The sequence below is a fragment of the Sus scrofa genome, chromosome 10 (assembly GCF_054392235.1).
Source record: "Sus scrofa isolate SSC_HxYL_T2T_F1_AM1 chromosome 10, Sscrofa_HxYL_maternal_Yorkshire_Landrace_v2.0, whole genome shotgun sequence".
NCBI classification, from domain to species: Eukaryota; Metazoa; Chordata; class Mammalia; order Artiodactyla; family Suidae; genus Sus; species Sus scrofa.
Window position 1 is genome coordinate 81,962,743 of NC_139392.1, and position 26,118 is coordinate 81,988,860.

The 26,118-nt window shown below is 37.9% G+C and overlaps 1 protein-coding gene across 10 annotated transcripts in view; it reads right to left on the reverse strand.

Moving 5' to 3' along the window:
• Positions 1 to 26,118, reverse strand: part of MALRD1 (MAM and LDL receptor class A domain containing 1) — an 860,334-nt gene that overhangs the window by 498,192 nt on the left and 336,024 nt on the right. For 8 of the 10 annotated variants that reach the window (XM_084980970.1, XM_084980973.1, XM_084980974.1 and 5 more), the window contains 4 exons: positions 21,323 to 21,469; positions 16,308 to 16,405; positions 10,031 to 10,204; positions 1,493 to 1,613 (listed from right to left, as the gene is read on the reverse strand). In XM_084980970.1, coding sequence (XP_084837096.1) covers positions 1,493 to 1,613; positions 10,031 to 10,204; positions 16,308 to 16,405; positions 21,323 to 21,469 — 540 coding nt within the window. Of the gene's footprint in view, positions 1 to 1,492; positions 1,614 to 10,030; positions 10,205 to 10,246; positions 10,844 to 16,307; positions 16,406 to 21,322; positions 21,470 to 26,118 lie in introns of those variants that run through there. The other 2 variants (XM_084980975.1, XM_084980976.1) reach the window with 2 other exon arrangements.

Consider the following 26,118-nt stretch of genomic DNA (forward strand, 5'->3'; position numbering starts at 1 on the left):
TTCATTAAATAACAGAATAAAGTAATTCTGGTTAACTCTCCAAAACTCATAAAATCTGCTGCTTTGTATTCTTTAATATTTATCAAAACCACACACACACACAGCTTAGAAAGGTTTATTATAGATTCAGGACTCACATTCTAAATAATATAAGTGCATGTTAACACAATAGAATGTTAGCACATAGAATATACAGCCTCAACAATGAAAAATATCTTTAATAAAGGACCTTTACTTAAAAGTCCTTTAACTCAGGTCTCAATCCAGAACTGTTTATCTTAAGTCACTCTTGATCAGTGCATATAGATCCTATTAAGAATGCAAGTTTGGGAGTTCCTGTCGTGGCGGGGTGGTTAACGAATCCGACTAGGAACCATGAGTTTGCGGGTTCGGTCCCTGGCCTTGCTCAGTGGGATCCGTGGTTGCCGTGAGCTGTGGTTCGGATCCCACGTTGCTGTGGCTGTGGCGAGGCCAGCGGCTACAGCTCGGATTAGACCCCTAGCCGGGAAGCCTCCATATGCCACGGATGTGGCCCCAGAAAAGGCAAAAAGACAAAAAAAAAAAAAAAAAAAAAAAAAGAATGCAAGTTTGCCTCTCACTAAATACTTTGCTTAAGGAAACAGAACTTCAGAATGCATGATTTCAACATGCAATTATTTTTCATATACAGAGATTAAGAAAAATGAAATGTGACAGTTTTGAGGCAACATTTTAAATATTTATTTCTATTTGTTATTTGAGACGTCAGGGTTGGGGGGTAGAAATATCAAATAGGGTTAAAATAACAAAGAACCTGTAGGGACACTGTGTATCATTTCAATGCAATCTCAGAACATAAACAATGGTTAGATTTTCAAAAATGTCTATTCAATTATTTGGAACCCATTTTTTTATGACAACATACCTATCTCAACTGAAATTCTCTACAAAATATTTAGTCAAAGAATTAGCAAAACCCCATCTGTTTATTGAAAATATTATGTTTTGAATTTAAATACAGAATTTTAGGGTCATTTTGAACATTTTCATTGGCCTTGAGTCACTTTTCCAAACACAATAATTTTTTTAAACTCCTGGGTGATTCTGAAAACTGAATTTAATTACATATTCACTTGAAGTGCCCAACAAATTAAAAATGCAATTGAATTTTTATAGAAGTATTTTTAAAACGTGCAAAATATTTAAAAATTCTTTCATAACATCTATAATTAAAAAATCTGTATGTGACAATTTTAGCCACAAGTGCATTATATTATTAGAAGAGAAGCTAAGGCCAAGACAGCGATATGTTCTATTTTTCCCTTTTTAAAAAAAAAAATATGTTCTTGTTTTCAAGGACAAGTGATATAATCCATTTCCTGGTATTAGGAGCTATGTTGTTGAAGGAGTAAAATATATTTTATATTTTGATATCAAGAAAAAGTACTTATTTCAATGTTTAAAATTTCAATAACTACCAAAAAAAAAAAAAAAAAAAAAAAAAAAAACTTACCTTTGCTTTCTATGCTAGTAGCTGGAAGTGTCTTATATGAAATTTCACATTCCTGGGATATACTGATGTCATCTAGAGCAACAGTAGCATTTGATGATAGAACAGCAGCTTCTAAAATTAACTATAATTACAGAAGGATAAATTATTAAGAAATAAACTCTTAAAGTGTTGAAATAACTTCCTAGGCCCAAGATGGAGCCATTAGTACCTTGGGTGCCATGACAGCAAATCAAAATTTAGATCACTTTCATGCCCCTATCAATGTTCCCCTTAACCGGAAATGCAATATACTCAGCCAATCGATCATCACAGGGCTCTATCTATATTTCTTTGTTCCTTCTCACCCAAACAAAGCTGACTAGGTGGCCCCAGCCAATGTGATATTTTTTTCTCTTCCTCTTTATTCTTTATCCTACAAAGCTTCCTGCCTTCCACCTCATTTTGCAGTTCCCCAGAGAGAGAAAGTCCTCTCCATGAAGTGTTGACCAAACCTTGTTTGTACCACATAAAGTCTTCTTTAATCAATTTTTAACAAAAGTAAATGTATTACAATCATATTTTTTGTGGGTAGAGAAGCTCATTTGCATCTGTCCTCACCTTCCAAGGCTAATTTTAGAAAATTGTTTTGACCAGAACATTCAAATTAGGAATTTATACAGTCATAACAGCTTTGACAGCACCTTATGTAACCTTAATATCTTCGGTAACCTTGTTTCAATTACAAGTTGTAACATTCATCATTACTGAAGGGCTGTCTTCCCATTGGAACCATTAAGAGTCATATGCATTTAAAATGAGTTCTTTGGGGTAATCAACTGTGTGGTTTACAACTCAATTTAATTGAGATATGAATTCATTTATAATGGGTCTGCTGGAGGCAATGATTCATTTGCATATCAGAATATTTAAATACTTATATATATATTTTATATATATATACACATATATATGTACACACACATACACACACACATACACACACACACACACAGAAAGCTACTTAATGAGGTTAAGTTACCACATAGTGGTTAATAACATTCATACGCTAAAGCACTTGGAGGCATCTAATTTAATCTAACACTCTGAATAATGACTGATATAATTTGTTTTCTTTCTTCTTAATCATTCACATCATTATGTTGTTACTCCACCATATTAAAAAAAGAAAAAAAATTATAGCCAAAGTCTTAAGGCTGCCTGACAGGACCACTAGCCCAGGACTCAGCTAGTAAATGTTATCAGGGAGGATCTCTGCTCGCAAGAGATTTACTTGGTATGATGTATTAACAAGTAAACTACACCAGAAGTGCTATATGATAGATACGTATGAGATACTAAGAGAATCAAAGAAAGGCACTTCATTACTTTTGCCAAGAACGTAAGACAGAATTTGAAAAAACAAAAGATTTAGTAAAGAAGGATATTAAACTTAAATTTTAATTGCTGCCTAAGATTATGTTAGTTTGAGAAACTGGGAACAAACCAAAGCAAAGAAATGTGAAGGTGTAATGTATATTTACAAAACTTTGAGTGTTGAAGGATGATGGGGTTCAAAACATATCCCCAAATCGGGAACCTATGTGGCATACTGGATATTTCAAGCCAAAGGAATTTGAGAAATGGCATGTGCAGGATGGATTTTTGATCTTTGCCCATTAAACCCTCCTGTGAGAGATGCCCTCTCTATACCCAGAAAATCCTTATTTCTAAGGACAAAAAAGACACAGAGGAGAAACTGAACAAACAGGCCTAGCTAAGTTTCTCCCAGTTCACTGCACTTGGCTCATACTCTCTGCCCTAACATAGCTCTCTGAAATTACCTACTTTTCATCAAACCTAATATAAGGTTTAACTATTTTTTCAGATCTTCAGTTCCTTATGAAGGTTCCCCTATCAGGCAAAACTAACATTAAATAATTTCATATGCTTTTCTTACGTTAAGTTGCTTTATCAGTTTATGACAGGGACCACAAGAGGGTCGAGAAAAACTATTTCCTCCTCTATGTTAGGAGTATGGGATTTTTTTTTTTTTTTTTTTTGTCCTCAATGAAGTATTGCTTAAATATATGTTAAGAGAACAACACATTAATTGACTAATAGATGGATAGGATTGACTGCATCAATTCATGCAACCCACCTAGAGAGCCATTTGATGGCATCTATTAAAAAGATAAATAGCACAGACCCCAAAAATTAAGCCCACTTCTCAGCCTGTAACCTAGGGAGACACTCATAAGCACACATATGAAGACCTGCCCAGGTAGGAACGTTTAGTTCCATGCTGGTTTCGATAATAAATGAACAGGACCAACTTAGATGTGAATCAAAAAAAAAGTGGTACACCACAGACTACTAAGCTACTTAAAAAAATATTTCTATATACTAATATGGAAAGACCTTCAACATGAGTTTCTGAGCAAAAAAAAAAAAAATACAGAAAAAATTATAGTATGGTACTACTTAGGCTAAAAATACACAGCAGTTTAGATTTCTAGATACATGTAGTACATCTATACATATTAAATCAATGAAAAGGGTCTAGAAGTGAAAACGAACCAATGTTTATAGTGACCTAAGATAGCTACAGTTATCTATAGTTTACCATAAAGACTATCATGCAAGGTAAGGATGGTCAGGAGGGAATACTACTTTATCTGAAATCTTTCATACTTTATAATGAGATGTGTATAAATTTAATGATTAAAAAAAATTCTGATTACAGGTGGTTTCTGTAGTGTCTTAGCCAAGAGGCAGAAAATAATAATAGATTTTAAAGAAGGATTTTGATGCAATGTATACAAGCATTGTAATTGAGAAATAAATTATGTTTAACATCATTAAGTTATTGTAATTTCTTTGGGCAGCTTTAATTTGGAAAGAATTTTTATTTTATTCATTATTGTGATATTTCCTATATTGACATCAATTAAAATACGGATGTTGAATTCTTCAAACTTGTTAGACAGTTCTTGACCACCCTTTTTGAAGGACTGCATTGCCCAAAGAAAAGCTGGACAGAAGATGGAATGTTTGGGGCACTTCTGTGTCCCTGGAAAGATAAAACACTCCTATTCCCTGAATAAAATGGGTGTGCCTTGGGATGAGCTGACCTACAGGACAAATCTTCAAAATACATTATTTTGTCTGCAGAAAACCACTGGGCTCTTTTATATCTTTTTTCTTTTTATGGCCACACCTACGGCATATGGAAGTTCACAGGCTAGGGGCTGAATCAGAGCTGCAGCTACAGGCCAACACCACAGCAAAAGCAATATCAGACGCAAGCTGCATCTGTGATCTACACCACAGCTTGTCAGATCCTTAACCCACTGAGCGAGGCCAAAGATTGAACCTGTATCCTCATAGACACTATGTCAGGTTCTTTACCCCCTAAGCCACAACAGGAACTTCCCACTCTTCTGGATATTCATATTAAAATGTACATATAAAACAATTGACAGAGCAAAATAAAGGCAATACTAGGTGATCCATACTTCTGCATCCTTAGGTCTTCGTAATTAAATTCAGGGCTGTGTGATGAACAATTATAATTTGTCTGATAATTTAAATCCTCCAACTTTAAACAGAAGAAAATGTTTTAAAAAATACATCTTATATCTTTAAATAATATCACCTGGTTATTCCAGAATCATCTTCACTGTTCCTATCTTGTATTACTTGCTTTAACCAAGCTGATCTTTCGATTTGTCACCAAAGGCAGTTCCCTTTGGGAACTACAATATCAATTAATAATCATAAGTACAAGAGGATTGCTCAGAAGAAATGTTTTAACCATAGATAAAGGAAAAGTGGAAACCTCATTTTATAAGATTCTTGAGGTAATTTGAGAATTAAAATTTCAAATTATATGAAGACATCTTCCCCTTCTAAAACTGTCAGGATCTTGCTGGTTTTTGTTTTATTCCATGATGTTATATTACTCCCTGAGTGGGCAGAATCATTTCTTGCTTTTGCTTTCAGGAACCACAGAAACTTGTAAATATTGTTTATAATCAAGTGATTATTTTTTTACATCTGTAAAACTGAGAGAAGTTTTTTCAGAGAAATACTCATCTAGCATATTTAAATTTTGGCTCTCTGATATCTGTTTTTAAAAAAAGAATGAAAAGAATGAGTAGGAATCTAAGAGGAAAGGGAGACACTAAGAATATAGTACAAAAAAGTAAAGAAAAGTTGGACCATATTCTATCTTGAAGAATGATGGCAGTACTAATAAGATCAACAGCATATTTTACTTAGAGCTTCCTACATACCAGGTGTGTTCACTTGTTTTAACCCTGTGATGATGGTGCTGTTTTTCTCCACACTTTAAAGCCACGGAAACAGAAGCTTAGAAAATTGTAGTTACTGGTTGAAAGTCACATATCTAGTAAGAAAAATGTGTAATCTGAGCCTTGAATGATTGTGCTGTGTACATCACCACAATGAAATAAAGAGATAACTGGTCTTTAGCAGATGCCACAGAACAGAGCGAAAATAGATTTAATGAAGCCCTAGAATAGGAAGGCCGAGGACAGAGCAGCATTACGGAGACTAGACCGGCTTTTGGTTTGCATCATAAATCTCACCCTTCACTGAATCTTGAAATAAGGTTAGGAAACTGTTATTGATTTATAGCATTCACTCTGAGAAAGAGTGAACATGGTATCAATCATTGTGGAAATTTTCACAAAAGGGTGATTTTAACATGAAATCTAAAATAGGACACAGTTAGGAATTCCCTGGTGGCCTAGATGTTACAAATCTGGCGCCGTCACTGCTGTGGCTCAGGTTTGATCCCAAAGCCTTGGAACCTCTGCATGCCGTGGACGTGGCCCCAAAAAATTGTTTAAATAAAAATTTTGAAATAAAATATTGCACATTTATGTTTTAGTAGCAAACTCAAAGACAGTATATCAACTTGCAATCAATAGACAGTATTCAGAAAAAGTATCACCTCTAGTTCTTAAAACTAAGGTGAGTATTTTGGAAAGAAAGAAATTGTAGATTAAATGAATATATTTGTGTAAAAAGCTGAATGTATAAGATGAGCAAGCCAACTTAAAAGAGACTGGAAAAAAAATACTATTAACTATTTGACTTAGGAGTTTCCATTGGGCTCAGCAGAAACGGATCTAACTAGCAACCATGAGGATGTAGGATCGATCCCTGGCCTCACTCAGTGGATTAAGGATCCAGTGCTGCAGAGAGCTGTGGTGCAAGTTGCAGACGAGGCTCAGATCTGGTGTTGCTGGGGCTGTGGCATAGGCTGGCAGCTACAGCTCCAATCAATCTGACCCCTAGCCTGGGGGAATCTCCATATGCCTTGGGAGCAGCCTTCTGAAAGATGAAATCTGAGAAGAGAGTTCTCTTTTACTTGATTGTAGTTTCTAAAACAAGCCTTACTTCAGCCACGTAACAGGATTACATAAGAAGGAACAGAGACGCAGATGAAAACCCTTACCTTCCCAAGGCTGAATTAACCATGGCTGAGGCTTAGCAAGAACCCAGGACCATTCACCCCCCTCCAAAGACAGCACAACTAAGAAAAGGATGATTGGTGCTGTCGGGGAGCTCCCAGGAGGGAGAGGGAGAAGCCAACACTTGGCACTGATGCTCTGTGGAGGAGCGTGAAGAGAAAGGGGAACACCAGCGCAGGGCTTTTTAAAAAAAAAAAAAAGGATCACCAATCTGTGGCTGCCAAATTATAAAACCCCATCAAACCACTGCTCAATCTACACACTAGTCAACATGCCCCCAGATAATAAAGAGCAGTCTCAACTTCTACTGCAAAAAGAAGCAAGGCAAAAACAAAAGCCCCCAAAGAAGAAATATTACAGAGGAAAAAAACAAAAAAACACTACACTGTGCCGAAACTCTTCGATACCAGTGACAGGTTCATGAGCCCAGGAAAGAACGACATGCGTTTCAACTCTTAATATTTCTCAAAAAGCCAGTTCAAACTGGCTCATGTCTAAAGGACATTCTGGGTTTGGGGTTTTATTTTATTTTTTTTAACTAAGACTTTCAGAACAGTTTAAGGTTCATGCACAACTGAGGGGAAGGTACGGAAGTTGCTGATCACCTCCTGCCCCCATACCTCCACAGCCTTCTCCGTTAGCATCCCTCGCGGGAGTGGTACATTTGTACAGCTGATAAACACATACTGACAGATCACCACCCTTCATGATAAATAAAAGGTTTCCCCAAGTACGATTCCTCTATTCTCTTGCAGTCGGTTGTTCTCTGGGTGAAGCTGTTTATTCCGAGGTGAAGTATGATTTTAAACATATGCCTACAGATTCTAAAGGCATCTTGTCCAAAAATCTTTCGGCTCTGTTTGATTTCTGTCTATTTCAGTTGGTTTAGAAATGAGTAGCACATGACGTATGTTGATTTTCAGAGGCTCCTAACACCCCAACAACGATCTTACTTCCCTGCCCCCATGTATAGAGGAAGGATCAGCAGCAAGGAAGGATTAAGCAACCTCCCCAGCTCCAGAACCCACGCTCACAATGTAACTGAGCAGGACCTTCCCACCACATCCTCTGCTTTAGCTTGTCTCTGAAGTGGAACCCGTATCTTTTTGGAGGTTCATAGGGACATTGTGACCTGACATCTGGGGACATCCACAACAAAGGATTTCTGCACCAAGAAGTCTGAAGCAGCCAACCATGCCCCTCCCTCACTTCACCTTTAAAAATGCTTGGCAATTTTGGTTCAAAGAGTTCAGAATATTTTGGGGGGCATGAGCCACCTTTCTCCTCACCTGGCCATGCAATAAGCCTTTCTCTGCTCCAGAACTCTGATCTTTCAGTTAATTTGGCCTCATTGTGTGTTGGGCACAGGGACTTGTGAAGCTGACAGCACTATAACTTGAACCCAGCCTAAACCCAGCTTGGGACTTGAACCCATGCACCAGGACTCAAACACAGCCTAAACCCAGACTGGCATTTGAACCCATGTGTCAGGACTTGAACCCAAGGCTTTTAAATTAGGATCACTCACCCGGTGTCTGGACCTACAGAGGTTCAGGTTCTTTGTGCCTCAGCACAGGAGGAATTCAGCGCGAGACAAAGTGATAGGCAAGAAATAGATTAAGATGCTTGTGAGAGACACAAGCAGGCAGGCAAGAAGGCTCTGCCCCGAGGATTAGATGGGCTATATTTTTACAGTCCAAGGGAAATTGGGGTGGGAAAAGACTGCCTCTTCCTCTTTCTTAGAGGAGTAGCTTCTCCTTGGTATCCAGTAGGAGACTATTTGACCCTATAAGGTCAGACTAGGGCTGTCATGGTGATTATTGAAATCAGCAGAAGGGCGGTCCTTAAACTCCTGCCCTGGGTCTGAACCTCAATGCAGACCTCATCCCATCCCCCACCCAATAACCTGGGGGTATCTCACACCTCCACTAGTTAAGCAAGCCTGCCTCTTTCTGATGGCCCTCCCAAGCGATCACCAACCTACAATGACCTCCCAAAGCTCCCCAGGGCCCCCTCTCCATCCACGGTCTCCCACTGGGACCCCCACAACCACCCCTGCAGTTATCCTACCCCAACCCTCTCACTCGCACTAACCATTTCAGCCACATTCTCTTTAACACTCAGATGGCCCTCAAGTATTGCTTTTATTACCACTCTGGTTTTCCAGGATTGGGAAATCTGAAACTCAAAAATGTAACTTATAGTCACTTAGCAACCCAAGGGTTGAGCAAAGAACTCAGACCATGTGACTCTGCAGACAGAGAGTTTTCCACTACATTCCCTCATCCAATCTAGTTTCTAACTTGGCTCTTTTCAAACATCATCCAGAAAGGAGTCATGCCAGAAGGGTGGAAATTAGAGCACCCAGGTGATAAGCTAGTTTCCTTCTTTCATCATTATCCAAGGGGGAAAAAAAAAAGTATGATAAAATCCTCAGTATTAATGGGCAGCAGAAATGAGGCAATAGGATTGAACTATGAGTGCAGCCCAGATTTTTTTTTTTCATTTACCTATGGAATACACCATTCTCACTTAGAAAACAAGTATCTTCTTTTGAAATAATTTTTTTTCGCAGCCATCCCACTCAACTCCTTTTTTTTTTTTTCTTTTAAGGGCTACACCCATGGCATATGGAGGGTCCCAGGCTAGGGGTCTAATCAGAGTTACAGTTGCCGGCCTACTCCAGAGCCATAGCAATGCCAGATCAGACCCATATCTGCAACCTACACCACAGCTCACAGCAATGCCAGATCCTTAACCCACTGAGCGAGGCCAGGGATCGAACCCCCCAACCTCATGGTTCCTAGTCAGATTTGTTTCCACTGCACCACGATGGGAACGCCCATCCCACTCAATTCTTATCTCCAATTTTGCTATGCTTCCACAAGTAAGTATTGAGCACCTAATTAAGATAACCTCTCCACTCATCTCTGGATTGTGAATATTCTTGCTTTCTTAATATCAGATACATTTATGGGACATAGGTGTTGTATTGTTTACAGAAAGATGAGCATTCCATAAGCTTCTGCTGAGTCCTATTAATTTCTTACGTACTCACCTGAAAAGGCAGAGTAGATTCTCCAGTCCTTACAAAGAGATCCATTTTTGCTTGTCTCCACTGAGGTTCTGAGACTCCGATTAGCTCACCTTGCTTCTGCAAATCCCCATCCCAGGCTGTTCTTGTAAAAACCGAGAGGCGTGAATGCTGAGACAAACGGTGCCAAAACTGCAGCTGGTGAAAAATACGTGTGAAAGATATAAATATTTCACTTACCTGTCTCTAGCAGCTCTTCAATAAATAAAAACATCCCAAACTATGTGGGAATGAAGCATAATCTTAATTCTCCTCTCCTCCAAACACACAGACCCCAAAAATGCTAAGTACATGTTCTGCCAGCCTTCGTGCTCCCCTTTAAGGCTCAAGCAGTCACATCAACTGGTACATTTAATATGCACCATAGAGATGCCTAAAGAAATGGGACACCAGCATCCTGTGCAGACAAGTCAGAGGACACACATTTGTCCACACCATCAGGACATTTCTCAGGATGCTCCTCCATGGCTTCTTAGGAGTCTGTGGAGATACAGGTTCTGTCCCTGATTCAAAAACTGCAAAGCCACGTATTACTGTTATTCTCCTTGAAGTCTCAATCCAAGAAAAAGTTTTCTCAAAAAATCATGGTCTCAGGTAAAAGAAAACTACAATGAATACTTTTCATTCATTCCTTCTCTGTTGTAACATGATCAAAAACATGGGGAGAGCATATGATACTGTTCATCCATCATTCAATCCAAGAAAGAAACTTCTTTTTGAAGTTAGAGAGTCTTCATCATTTTGCTTCCTACTCACTATCAGTGATGACATAATCTCAAGGACACATTAATGAGGTCATAGAGAAAACAGAGGGAGGGTTATTTTAGGTGCCAATAGTGGTAGCTGTAATGTGGAATTCGGCACTACCATTTATTCAACCAAAATTTACTGAGCATTTACTACATACTGGGCACTATGAAAATTAATTTCCTAAGTGGTTGGATCCACTCTACAAAATATGTGAACAAAACTCCCACAAAAGCAAGTTTAGACACATGGAAACTTTTTCTTCTCATTATGCCATAGAGAGTCCTCATGTTGCATGTTTCCAAGAAAAACACAGTATCATTCAGAGATAAGGCCCCTCAGAAATGAAGTCTTTCTTGCTTTATCTTTGAATTCAAAATGTCTTTCTTTTTAGTTTCATTGTATTTTAAATTCTTAGGGTCCCGCTCCCTTTATCACTGGGCTTTTGTTTCATGGACAGATGCTATTACATATGTAGTCTTCCCATTTGTTTCACTGTTGATACCAATTTCAGTGGAGATGAAAGTTGACCACATTTATTAAATGGTCTTTAAAGAAATTGTTTGAAACATCAAGCATTCTCTGTTGCAATGTAGTAAACCTTCTTTGCAAATCTCTGCTTAATTGCCACCACCTCATCAAAACATTCTGATTGTCCATTTCATTTTAGATTTTACTACCAGGCTTACCCACACTCAGACCTTGACAGGTAAGTGAGAAATATGAAGTCAGTTGGATGTGTTTAATTAAATTTTCCAGAAAGGGAGGATGTATGTTCCTCAACGACAATTAAATTTTAGATCCCTGCTGTAATTCCAGCATGTTCCAAGCTTGTAAATATGCAAAACAGAGCTTTAAACTTAGTTGTACAAGAGATGCACATGCCCCAACAGAAATTTCAAGCTGTCAAACTGTCACGAAGTTACAGGTGCAAAGTTCTTTAAATAGTGTATTAAGAGTAAATATCAATGGGATCCATATTCAATAGGATGGGAGCTCAGAACTCACATACAACTTACTTTTTTAAAAAACAGAATTGGCATTGTAGGGTTTTAAGAAGAATTCTTGAATATAGACCAAGAAACCTTCCATGGTTCAATTTTGATATTGGTAAAGGTACGTTGCTGACCCAAAGTTACAGTTACAGCTGTGATTTTAGATGGGCACTTAGATAGCCACATCCAGAGCTCTCACTCTGAGTCACACTAGCAGTGTGACTTAGGAAGCTAAGTCACGATCTCAAAATCATGATGCACGGTGTGAACTCCTCACAGAACTTATTCTGGATATCTGTTTTTAGTAGGTATTCAGTTAATAGGTATTGAAGAGACGAATGAAAGGATGAATGGGCTACCAGCGTCAGGGCTAAAATAAATGTCTATAAATCTTCATACAGTCGGGAGGGGGGCAGGGAACCTTTTCTGTGTCATAAAATGTACAAGAAATTATGTGTTCTTAGGGACCTCAGAGTTTTCTATAATTTATATAATATATATTATTACATGTTATGTATTATCTATATACCTATAATATTATATATATCGTATATTGTTATCACTCTCTTACGTAGCACCTTTTTTTTTTTTTCCTGTCTTTTCAGGGCTGCACCCACGGCCTATGGAGGTTCCAGGCTAGGGGTGGAATCAGAGCTGTAGCCTCTGGCCTATGCCACAGTTCACAGCAATGCTGGATCCTTAACCCACTGAGCGAGGCCAGGGATCAAACCTGCATCCTCATGGATCCTACTCAGGCTCATTAACTGCTGAGCCATGAAGGGAACTCCTCACTCTCTGTAACACTTAACACTGAACTGCTACCAGTATCCCTCAGTGAATTCTATATATTGTTATGTGTGCAGAGTGTCCCTATTGCACACCCAGCATTGGGGTGCGTGGAGGAGGTTAAGTGACAGGTGTGCACTGAGTCAGAGAAAGAACATTTACACTGGCTTGTGTGTGCTCAGGGGAGTGTGTGCTCAGGGGAGAAGTCTCAGAAGAACTGCTTTTGCTTTTTTCATTTTCTTCTTTTTACTTCCTTGAATCTGAACCACACGACGACTCACATGTCTCTCTACATCAGCTGCTGAAAAACTTAGATTCAAATGTGTAACTTGGCCCTCATAAACTTAATTTTTGGAGTCAAATTATTTTTCACGCATCTGTTTTTCCTGACATCCCTATTCACTTTTTTAAAATTTTATGATTTTTTTTCTTTTTACAGCCACACCTTCAGCATATGGAAGTTCCCAGGCTAGGAGTCAAATGGGAGCTATAGCTGCCAGCCTACGCCTCAGCCACAACAATGCCAGATCCCAGCCACATCTGTGACCAACTCTGCAGCTCATGGCAATGCCACATCCTTAACCCACAGAGCAAGGCCGGGATCAAACCCACAGTCTCACAAAGACATCAGGTTCTTACCCACTGAGCCACAGTGGGCACGCTCTGAATTTTATGAATTTTTTAAAAGAATATTAGAATAGCGACATGAGTTGGAGAACATTTTTAAAAAGATAAACATGCAAACATTGAAAACAGAAGCTCCACATTATCTTTCTTGCTGTATTTAACTGTGAAGCCCTAAAAGTGAGATATTATGTCCTTCAGGCAGTAACTCAAATATAAGAGTTCAGAAAATATTAATATCCACATAAATTCCCTTCATAGTTTGTATTTCCCAATTTACTGAAAACAATAAAAGTATTTCATAGCGATAAGAAAGAGTAGCTTCTGGCTTTCACATGTTCTGTTTGTCCTACCTCCTAGCTATTCGAAGGAAAAATGTCCACTTTTCACCAGTGACTGAAGAGACCTTTGAAGCTTTGAAATCAAAGTCCACATCTTGAACAATAAGTAGTTCAACAACAATTCTGCACGTTGATGCCATGTGTTGGCTACACAGATAACGTGCAAGGTAATTCATGCAAAATGATCCTAAAAGTCTGCTGCTAGAAAAAAAAAAAAAAAGACTCGGAGTTCCCATCATGGCTCAATGGTTAACGAACCTGACTGGTATGCACGAGGACGTGAGTTCAATCCCTGGCCTTGCTCACTGGGTTAAGGATCTGGCATTGCCGTGAGCTGTGGTGTAGGTTGCAGATGCAGCTCGGATTCCCCATTGCTGTGGCTGTGGCTGTGGCATAGGCCATCAGCTATAGTTCTGATTTGACCCCTAGCCTGGGAACTTCCATATGCCATGGGTGCAGCCCTAAAAAGACAAAAGAAAAAAGAAAAAAAGACTCAAAACAAAGTTCATATTCCTTTAAAGTCCTTTAGAAAACTATTCTTAACTTTATTACCCTGATATGATAGATAGAGGGAAAAAATCATGTAATTTCATAAAATGGAGGCTTCAGTCATGTAAAAGTGCCCAACTTTGGTAATTATAATAAAGCATACCTGCCATTCCATGAACACAATTATTATCCATAAGTTCCCATGAGAAAGATTGGCTGAATTTTCTGATTCCTCAAGAAAGTAAGAATTTAACTTGTTTGATTATTTTGTAACTTTTATGAAAGAAAGAAACACATTACCACAGACTTATGAAAAAGAGCGTATTTTTAGAATACTCCTATGGGAGAGAATATTAGTTATATACCACTCAGACAATAAATAACCTCTAACAATCTAATAATACATCCTAAACTGGAAAATACTATAAGGTAATCCAAATATCCCTACTTCCAACTCAAAAATTACTAACATTCAAGCAGATACAGGTAAAAAGGGGAAAAAAATACAGATAAAAAGGGGGGAAAAAAAAAACCAAATACCTCTTCGGGTTCTCTCTAACACTCACTTTTCCAAAAACCTTGAAACAGTCTTACTTTTCCAAAAGCCAAGGCAAAGCACTATATCAGTATCCAAGGCCTTGGAAGGTTGAAGACTTGGTTCTGAGAAAGAAACCACCAAGCATCTAAATTGTTCACTGTTTTCACTGAGGCTCCACTTCAATAGCTCCCACAGGGAAGCTCCAAATTTAAACAATAGAGGAAAAAATGGCCTCAGGTAGAAAATCATAAACTGAAACGCAATCCCAAGGATCACAAATTAATCACACCCCACAGATACAATGATAGGAAGTGTAGATCAACTTTAAAAGAAAAAAACAGTGTGATTTCTAAGTGAGTCTCAGAATTTCTCTTCCTGTTAGTCCCCATTTCAGCAAAAAGAGGCAGAATCGACACATCCTATTCCTTTGTACCCAATGCCTTTAATGTATTTAACAACCGTGATTGTATTACTTTGGTATATGACCTTGACTTAAAGTTCAGTAAGCCTCTACAGTACTTGTAAAGAGCAAGCAAATGCTTCAGGAGTTCTTATATATCATATAAGACCTAATTAAAATAAACCAAAGGTGGGAGAGAGTCTAGAGGCCATTTGGGTGAGGTGGAAGTGGAGTCCAGGCAGTCGTTTTAATTTGAATGCCCACAGAAAAATGGGGAGTGAAAACCAAGGCGGAGGGGTAGGTAGAAAAAAGACAACTTATTAAGAGTTCCAGGCGCTCTCATTCAGATTGACATCAAGCTGCAAGTATAATTAAATCTACACCTGTGAATGATCTATGGTTTATCACCAGGAATGCCTGCACAAACTGCTAGAACCCTGCATTTCCAGGCAATGAATTTAGTGTACAGCACTACTGTTCCCTTCATTATTTTCTGATCACTAAAGAAGAAAAAAAGCTGAAATCCTAAAGGCTTGGGACATGTTGGAACTCTCAAGAGGACGGCAAACAAGGCAAGCTGGACAGAAACATTTAATGTAGACGCGTGTTACAGAAAGTGAAGGGATATGTTTACTGAACACGTGTTATGTGCCAAATACTTTGCCAAGTACTTTATCTAATCACATTTGAGTTCTCACAATCATAGGAAGAAAATGTGCTAAAACTTATGCTTCCAGTGAGTCTCAAAGAGAGTATATCATTTGTGACAGAACTGTGTTTGGAACCAGGTCAGTCTGACTCCCAATTCCCTCAGCTTTCCGCTGTGTTGTGCTTCGAAAATAGACTGAGTATTTTATCCCTTGCTCTGTGTTTACCTGGCACTGGAAGGACTAATTGAAAAAATAAAATTTCAGAAATGTCATTATTTTTCTGCCCATGTTTATCTTTCTTTATTCATCCTTTCCTCATCCTTTCAACAGAATGTATTCAACTGATTTTATTTTCCTCAGCTAATATTGTTGACCAAAATAATAAGCAGTTTGCACAACATATTTCCACAGCTTTAAATTACTGAAAGAACAATGTGGAAAGAATACAAAATGACATATATATTCTTGAATAGCGCCCCCCCCAAAAGAAGGATATAAGTTATAGGTCTTCTTGAATGACATGACATTTCATGTTGAAATAGCTCATATAAATCTCTCAATTCTTCATGAAAATAGCAGTAAAACACAGTGGGCATTTACTAGCCAGAGCAACCCAAGCCTAACAGTTTACAACCACAGAATGGGCAAGGGAAATACCAATAATTGGTTACCTGACATGGAGTAGAGGCAGTGCGTGATTTAGTAAGAACAGGACTTCCAAGCTTCGCCACTGCTGGTGACTGATGCACCCCCAAATAAAGAAACGACCCTGTAAATACATACATGAAGTCATATGGATACAAGCTCTACTGCTGTACATTTAGCAGCTCTTTGCTCTAATATCTCATCCTTGCACACATTCAACTGTCAGATAAAGAAAATTACATTTTTACTCCTTTACCTGTAAGCTCCACAGAGAACCAAAAAGTGCTTTCACCTGGGATAACATTAAATATCTAAAATAAAATTCAAGTGATGACGAGCAAGCTCTTGATCTAAACCTTGCATCAAATATGCTTATTGGCTTAATTCATGTCATAGTTTAAAATCAAATTAAATGAAGCTTCTAAGCTTACAATTAGATAGTCAACATGACCTCGTGCAATTGCCCCGAGACCTTTATTTTTAAGTTTCTTTACAACACATGGAAGGAAGCAAGCCTGTGGAATGAACTTGGTTTCTCCTGGGGCTTACATGTTTGACATTGTTGTCTGTGCTAGTGGGGATGGAAGCTTAATTAAAGATCTAATCAGAGCACTAACAAAATAACTGTTTTAGATTTTAACTACAGTGGATGTGCTCTTGGCAAGTGTATAGAGGGATAACATCTCTTAGCAGCTCAAAAGAGCACACATTCTGAATGGCTGTCAGGGGTAGCTTCATTGAATATTGAAATTTACAAGGAAGGCTATCTGAACAACGTCAAGGTCTGATCTTGCCCTTTGATAATCCCGGAGTGATGTGTAACTTGGACAGCCAACTATTTTGACCAAAAAAAAAAAAAAAAAAAAAAAAAATTCTGGTGATTTTCCTAGAGAGAGATCAATGCTGACTGCACAGAATGAAAAGGATTTCAGAATTAAAATGTATTACTTTACAGATACCACGTGCTTAACCAAACAACCAAGGCTGTATATAGGTCAGCAGTGTGGCCTCTGAGTGGGAAAAAAAGAACCCAGTTTTTGTGGGCTTTAAATCTCAAAGCCAGCTGAGAAGGAAAAAGACCGCTGTTCCCCAAATCCAAAGGAAGAGTATTGGAAACAGTATTTATAAGCTCATTAAATTCTCTAGTTCACCTCTAAAAAAGTAAAGTAGGAAAAGATGATTTTGAAAAATTTTTCCAGCTTAAAAATCCTCAGGTTCAAGTGAAACTCAACTAAATGTTTTTTAAAAGTCTAATTAAAATTCTAAAGATGAATAAATATGCAAATATCTTACTCCCTTGATCATTTAAAACAATATGGATGATTTCAAACAAGCAGTTAATGAAGGATGAAACATATAAACACTAAATCCCCAAAATATAAAAGAAGCAAAGGGTTTGAATAAATTGGTTAGGTCACAAAAGTAACTGGAAAAGTGACAGAAAAAAAAAAAAGAAAACTACAAAAAAGTATGGCCCCACAGCTACTTTTAATTAATTTTTAAAGAATGACTATTTGCACATTACTTGCAAATATCTCAGGTCTTAGAAAAATATGGAGAGCTCTTTGACTCATTTTATGATTCCAGATATCTCTAATGCTGAGAATGATGAAAACAGAATGAAAAAAAGTAATATTACTCATGATCATAGATACAAAATTCTATCAAAATGTTTCAATTGCATTTGAAATACTTATCAAAAATATAATACGTCCAAATCAATCTGAGCTTTCCAAGAATAGAGGTTTGATTTAATTTAGCAGTTCTGTCAACAGAGTCAACTAGATCAGCAAAGGTAAAATCAATAGATTCATATCAACAAATATTGGAAAGACTATGAAAAAATAGTAAGCCATTCCAAATGACAAACCTTAATAAAATTTTAAAAAGTGAAATTAATATGGATTAATGACCAACCTCAAAATAAATAACATCTTCAATGGCAAGCAAGCAAACCGTTTTAATTAAAATGAGAAACTACCTAGTGATTTCCATCACCATGATTAATTCAAGGAAATATTAGATAATATTAATTATCTTGGACCAATATTACCTTAAAGATCTAGCACATGCGGAAGTCAAGAAAACAAAATTTCAAGAAAACACAATGGAAAAGTAGAGCTAGAGTTTCACATGTTTTGCAATAACATAACTGTAAAAATAGAAACTCCAACAGATTCTCTCTTTTAATAAAGACAAGTTTTTTTAATTTTATTGAGGTATAGTTGACTTAGAGTACTGTGTTAATTTCCGCTGTACAGCAAAATGGCTTATTCATAAATATATGATTTTCATATTCTTTTCCATTATGGTTTATCACAGGATATGGAATATAATTCTTTGTTTATCCATTCTATAAGTAATAGTTTGCCTCTGCTAATCCCAAACTTCCAATCCTTCCCTCCCGCACCTCCTCCCCCTAAGCAACCACGAATCTCGTCTTTACATCTGTGAATCTGTTTTTGTTTCATAGATGTGTTGATAGGTGTAGTATTTCAGATTCCACGCATAAGTGCTATCATATGGCAGCTAAAAGATTAAGTATTAATAAGAGAATTTAGTAAGGTAAAGGAAAACAGAGAGATATTTTAAGTCATTTTTACTTATTTTAGCAATAAGACCCTGGACATGAAATGGTGAGAAATAGTCTACCCACAATAACAACAGTAATACAAAATACATAGGAATAAATCTAACAAAAAAGGGACAGGACTTGCATGAAGAACATTGTAAAATTCCATGGAAAACTATAAGCCTTCGGATTAAATAAGAGAAACCATGTTTTTAGACAGAAAGATGATCTTAGGAAAATATTAAGTTAGTAAAAACTGATGAAGCTAAATGCAATTCTGAAAGAATTTTAACTGAATATTTGAAAATTAGATACTATTGACTTAAAATTTATATATGCAGGTAAGGTGTAAAGAGAGAGACTAAACTCGGATCTCAGACCCACCTGCTTCTAGGAATAGGTCTCTGGATTTATCTTCTTACAATCCAGCTCCAAAGAATGTACTGATTTAGGAAAACTATGGAATTACAGCATATCAAAGAGACTGTTCCTGTTCATCTAAACTCTTATGCACCTATTCATCCCAGAGGCTAGATACATTAGGGTGTATCTAGACCAAAGAAATGAAGCAAACAAATAAAAGAATTAGGCTTTTTCTACTTCCAGGCAAGGTTGAGTATCAGGGACCAGAGGTGGTCTTCTGTCCTATGTTGGCAAAGAAATCAAAACAATATATATTGGTTTTCAATGTAGGACAATGAGCATGTAGAACCACAGGCAAATGAGGTCTGAGAGGGGAACTAAATGAACCAAGCTATGCATTTTTCCCAGCTTACTGCCTACACTGAGTTTCCAGCTGCCATTCTGGGAGGAGGATGCCAGGAGAAGTGCGGTAGTCTTCTCAAATTGAAAAGATGGGGCATTCCTGTCCTGGCTCCGCAGAAAGGAACCTGACTCATAACCACGAGGTTCAATCCCTGGCCTCGCTCAGTGGGTTAAGGACCTGGCGTTGCTGTGACCTGTGGTGTAGGCCAGTGGCTACAACTCTGATTCGACCCCTAGCCTGGGAACCTCCATATGCTGCAGGTGTGGCCCTAAAAAGACAAAAAAAAAAAAAAATTGGCAGTCTGGGGAGACTCAAGTGGCTGTAGTTCATAAAGAGGAGGCAAGAGCTGCAAAGAAAGTGTTCCAGAGAGTTTCCCTTCAAATCTCCACCAGAGCACTGACCAGGGCATGGATACAAGGAAACTCCAAGTTCCAGTAGCTAAAAGCACAGTCAGCACTCTTAGTTTTGGCATACTTTAGAAATCCCAAAGGAGAAACAAATATAATAATGTCTAGTGAGGTTATTTGAGCTTGAAGAGGACCTGCAGGATAGTTGTGTTATTATAAAAGTTATATGACAGTAATGTACCATTGCAATAGCATCGAAACGAAACAAAGAGAAAAACAGAAGAACCACCTTCTGTTTTCCTTGGAATTTCACAAAGCCTTATTGGAATGTTAGATGTAGTTATGGTGGCTCTTAATATAGGGGAATATATGAAAATTGTACTGTTGGTTAAAAGAGTATAAAAGGGAGTTCCCATTGTGGCTCAGGGGGTTAAGAACCTGACTAGTATCCATGAGAATGTGGGTTCAATTTCTGGCCTCACTCAGTGGGTTAAGGATCTGGCATTGCCACGAGCTGTGGCATAGGTCACATATGCAACTTGGATCTGGCATTGCTATGGCGTAGGCTAGCAGCTGCAGCTCTGATTCAGCTCTCAGCCTGGAAACTTCCATATGCTGCAGGTGAGGCCCATAAAGAAAAAAAAAAAAAGTATATGAGGAAGAAGACTTACAAGAAGCCAGAAGACTGCACTCGAGCATTTATAATTTATTTTGTAGATAGTGCTATATCTCTGTTCTCTATTCCTAGAAAGAAGGTTAAAATATTTTTATGTTTTGCAAAGCTTGAATTACTCTAAATAAACTATTCCTGTACATGATTCCTGACAAATAGGGAAAATCATCAGAGGAATTTCCCCCTCTTCATGCCATCAACTCAACCTTTTAAAAAAAATGTAACCAGGAGTTCCCATTGTGGCTCAGTGGGTTAAGGATCCAACGTCATCTCTGTGAGGATGTGTGTTCAAACCCTGGCCTTGCTCAGTGGGTTAAGGGTCTGGCATTGCGGCAAGTTGTGGCCTATGTCACAGATGCAGCTTGGATCTGGGGTTGCTATGGCTGTGGCATAGGCCTGCAGCTCCTATTTAACCCCTAGCCAGAGAATTTCTATACGCGGCAAGTGCAGCCATAAAAACAAAAGAAAAATGTCACTTAAAGTTTGGTTATTAAAACAATGCTTCTTTCAGGAAACCCAATTAACCACAAATTATTAGGTTAATCAGAGGAGTTTAAAGCAAAACAAACCAGAGTTCTATTTATATAGTCTATAGATAGAAGTGAAAATACACAGTATCATCATTTCACAAAAGGAAAGAAAGAAAATAGTTTAAAAAGGGCGGGGGGGGGGGAATGTCCTACCATGATGTCTGCTTGTTGTGTCCTCAGCATCAGGAAGGTGGTGGTCTACCCTGGTCGACCCTTCCACGAATTCCCAGTGTGAATCTTCTGTGAGAAATGGCTCCCAGCCGCAGAAACCAGACTCAAAGCCACACCTGAGAGGATTCGCTGTTATGCACAGAAAACAGGTGAGGAGAGGTGAAGGTAGGGCAAGCAGCGCAACACTGACCTGTATTAACCAATCAACCTAGGTGGTCAGAACAATCTCTCCACTTTGTAAAGAATGTTTTCCAATTATCAGAATGGTTTTCCTTTTCCTAAACTCACAAAGTTTTCCCTGTGCTGTATAACGCATGGTGGCCCTTCCACAGTCTTCTGTCTCCAAGCCTGGGACACTGCGTCCTGGATGGCCATCTCCATAGCATCTAACGAAATAAGCTAATTACAGCTTTTCAGAGTAACTACTTTCACCTGCCAAGATGAAAAAGCTTTACCCACTGAGAAAGTTTTTAAAAAAGTTTAAAGAATGGAATTTAAATTAACTCTGGATACCTAAAGAGCCTGAGGTCAACACCTTAGTATTTATTCTATTGCACTATTTTAAGTTTCTCAAAAAAAAAAAAAAATTCCATAGCCACTTAGACTAAATTAGATATTTTAAACTCTATTTCCCACCCCTTTTAACACACAACCAGAAAGTCGAAAAATACTTACATTCCTACATTTATCACAAAAGAATGAATTCTAGAGAGTCAGGGTTTAGGGTAAGTTTCCTAAGCACATTTTCTAGTTTTGCCACCAAATTAGTGAGGAAAAAACAGCAAGTTTCACAGAACTGGAATACACTAGAATTTCTAAACACTTGATTTGTGATTTTAAGAAATCAGTCCTTATGTGCTTACATTTCCTTTTCCTAATAAAAGAACCATGGTACCAACCTATCTTAGATAGTAGTTTGGGGATAAATTAAAGCAATTAATTTAAAACCTATTTCCAAGTATACCCCTTCATGCAGAGGCATTTTCATAACAGAAGGAAGGACAACATAATTCTTGGTCAGAAGATACCTAAAGACTTGGCAAGCTCCTTAAAGATCACAATTCTGTTACCTTTAACAAAAGTAGTAGATGTGTTTCCACTGATTCCAAATATATCTTGTATTTTACATCTATTATCATCAGCCTTCACAAATACCCTACACAGTGAATGTAATTATCTACCCAAATATCTTCTTTTCGAAAATTTATCACTAAGCAACTTGACTATAGTAAACTTTAGCAAATGGGATGTCCAGGCTTTGAATTGTCTCCCTACACAAGGAATTCTGCATCAAAATTTAAAAGGCTGCATCACCACATGCTTGCTCCCAACCGTTATTTTCAATTATAAATAACATGACTGATGTCACCAGTATTTTGAATAAGCTCTCTATGTCTTAATAATCAAAAGATCTCCAAATGTCTAAAAATGGATGCCTGGTTTCACGATCAGATATTTCATCACTAACATGTCAACTCTTAAAACACTGCAGTGCATGTTACAAATAACACTGCCACCTAAAATTTTCTCTACATGTAAATTAAACACTTAGATCTTAGAGCTAAGCTTGTTGAGACAGTCATGCAATGGGTATAAAATGAAAGATATTTTTCTTTACAAGCAAGTATTTTCCCCCTTAAATGTGTTTCTCCAAAATTAAAAAGGGAAATTAACTACAGTATAATAATGAAAAAAATGTTGCACGTTACCTAATGGTGAATCATTATGAAAATGCTATTCACCCATATAGTACTTCACTGGAAATCTGTTACATTTGGATGTTTTTCCTTTCTCAGCTCTGGCTACAGAGTTTCAGAACACCTCCTCTGATAAAAAGTTACTCCCTCCAAGGAGAGACTCTTCTGCTTTTAGTTAATCTTGGCAACCTATGACTTAGGGAGGGGTGTGTGTGTGTGTGTCTGTGTGCCTTTTACAGGGCCGCATGTGGAGGTTCCCAGGCCAGGGGTCTAATCAGAGCTGTAGCCACTGGCCTATGCCACAGCCACAGCCACGTGGGATCCGAGCCATGTCTGCAACCTACACAACAGCTCATGGCAACAGCGGATCTTTAACCTGGATCCTTATCGAGGCCAGAGATCGAACCCGCAACCTCATGGCTCCTAGTTGGACTTGTTAACAACCGCACCACAATGGGAACTCCCAGATCTGATCTACTTCTTTGGTCCTCTGTGAATTGTCACCTGCTAAACCCTCAGTTCTTCTAGGTCAGTTGGTGGAATACAGAATTAGGCAAGATTTGAAGTAATATACCTCACCTTTGAAAAGTGTTTAAAAGTTCCCAAATTCTTGTTTGTAAACTTGGTCAAGGAATCCTTCCACCTCCCCCTACCAAGGGCACTCCCAATTCCTAAAAATATGCTTCTCTCGAATAGAAAACCTTTCATCAGCTTTTGCCCAGGACTGCCCTAGTTGATGGGTGTCATCCCAGCATAATAATTAACACTGCTGCTCTTTCCTCTCAGGTGACCCTGTTTGGCCAATAAATTCAATACGCCCTGTTGGGGCAATAAATTATATACTGACATACAAAGGAAACTCAAGTCCATGAAGATAACAATCTTACAGCAGGTGGCTTCTGCAATAACCACCCTACTTCCCAGCGAGGCAATGGTGTGAAAGGGCTCCAAGACCAGTGACGGTGGACATGGAAAGTACGAAGTAACCATCACCATGCCTCCCCAGACTCTTCTCATCTGTGTCTGTGTCACTCTGCTGCGAAGATGTAAAGAGGATTCCAAGAAAAACTCACTTTGGATTGTATAAATGTTGAAATTTGGTTTTGGGAGAAAAGTTCAAAGCCTTTCTTTCATTACCTGGATGTTTTATCTTTTAAAATGTCAGTCATGGCACTTTTCACACAACACTAAATGCCACTGTCCTTTGAAAAAATGCAAATTAATTTTTAAAGTCCATCACCATAAAAATATATGAAAGCAAAATGGTGTAATCACCTCTGTAAAAATCTTGAACTTCTCAACTGTTTTTTTTTTTTTTTAACCAATGATATTCATTCCAATATACTTCAAAGGACAAAAAAAGCTATAGGTTCTATAACTTAATTACACCATAAAATATAAGCCAGGAGTTCCCGTCGTGGCGCAGTGGTTAACGAATCCGACTAGGAACCATGAGGTTGCAGGTTCGGTCCCTGCCCTTGCTCAGTGGGTTAACGATCCGGCGTTGCCGTGAGCTGTGGTGTAGGTCGCAGATGCGGCTCGGATCCCTCGTTGCTGTGGCTCTGGCGTAGGCCGGTGGCTACAGCTCCGATTCAACTCCTAGCCTGGGAACCTCCATATGCCGCGGGAGCGGCCCAAGAAATAGCAAAAAAAAAAAAAAAAAAAAAAAAAAGACTAAAAAATAAAAAAAATTAAAAAAAATATATAAGCCAAATTTCAGTCACCAAAGCTGAAGTTCTTTCATTACTATTTCTCCTACATAATTCAAAATATTTAGGGTGAAGTTATAAATATATAAAAAAAAAAACAGGCCAAACACATTCTGGCAGTGAATAAATGCCTTATGATACCGTATCTGTGTAATATGAAACATTTACAAAATCTAAAAAAATCAATTCATATTATAAATAAAATGTATGTACTAAAAACAGTGATTTTGATTATGTGGTTGCTTTTATTTAAATTTCTGTGACTACAGACACATTTCACTGTTTCTAATCAGAGCATGAGATTATGTCACTGTTTATAATTTTACAATATACTATATGTTTGAGTTCATCAGAGTAATATTTTAAAATTATGACAAAGCTTTCTCTTGTATATTTAACCACTGAAGCATATTGGCAGAAGAAAAAGAAGTTTATCATGGAAGCTGAGGAAAATTCTGGATCATAAAAATTTAAATATTTATGAATTCCTCAGTTCAGAAGTAAATCAGTTCTCTATTACACATGAAAAAAGTTTCTATGAGAATGAAAGGGGAATGTTCCATTCAGTAAGTGCATTTTAGATTTTAATATGATTTCATAAACATTTTGCTAATACTTATTGGGAAAGCACAAGGATCTTTTCTCTACTAAATATACATACATTTCCCTCACCCTCAGGAAGTATTTTGGTTTTTTTTTTTTCCAAAACATGAAAGACATCCAGAGACAGTATCACAGTAAAAATTTAATGCATTGCACTACATTTTTTTTTTTCTTTTTAGGGCAGCACCCACAGCATACGGAAGTTTCCAGATTAGGGCTGGGGTCAAATTGGAGCTACAGCTGCTGGCCACAGCCACGGGGGATCCAAGTTGTATCTGTAACCTTCATCACGGCTCACCAGCAACGCAGGATCCTTAACCCGCTGAGGGAGGCCAGGGGTCAAAGCCACATCCTCGTGGATCCTAGTTGGGTTTGTTAACCGCTGAGCCTTGAAGGGAACTCCTGCACTCGATTCTTGATTTAAGCTTCTTTCACTTGAATATTGTACCAACTTCTTATCTGAAGTGTCACAACTTATTGTGGCATTTTAAATGCTCCAACAAGTCCTATGTATCAATTAAAATAATTTTTCCCATGGAATTTATCAAACTGTTTTGAACACAGCTCTGTCCATTCTTCCATCATTTTTATTTATTTATTGACCACAGTTATTTTTTGTCTTTTTTCATGATTAGGGGAGCTTTTTGTGTGTGTCTTTTAGGGCCACACCTGTGGCATACGGAGGTTCCCAGGCTAGGGGTCTAATCAGAACTGTAGCCACCGGCCTACACCAGAGCCACAGTTTCTCAGGATCCGAGCCTCATCTGCA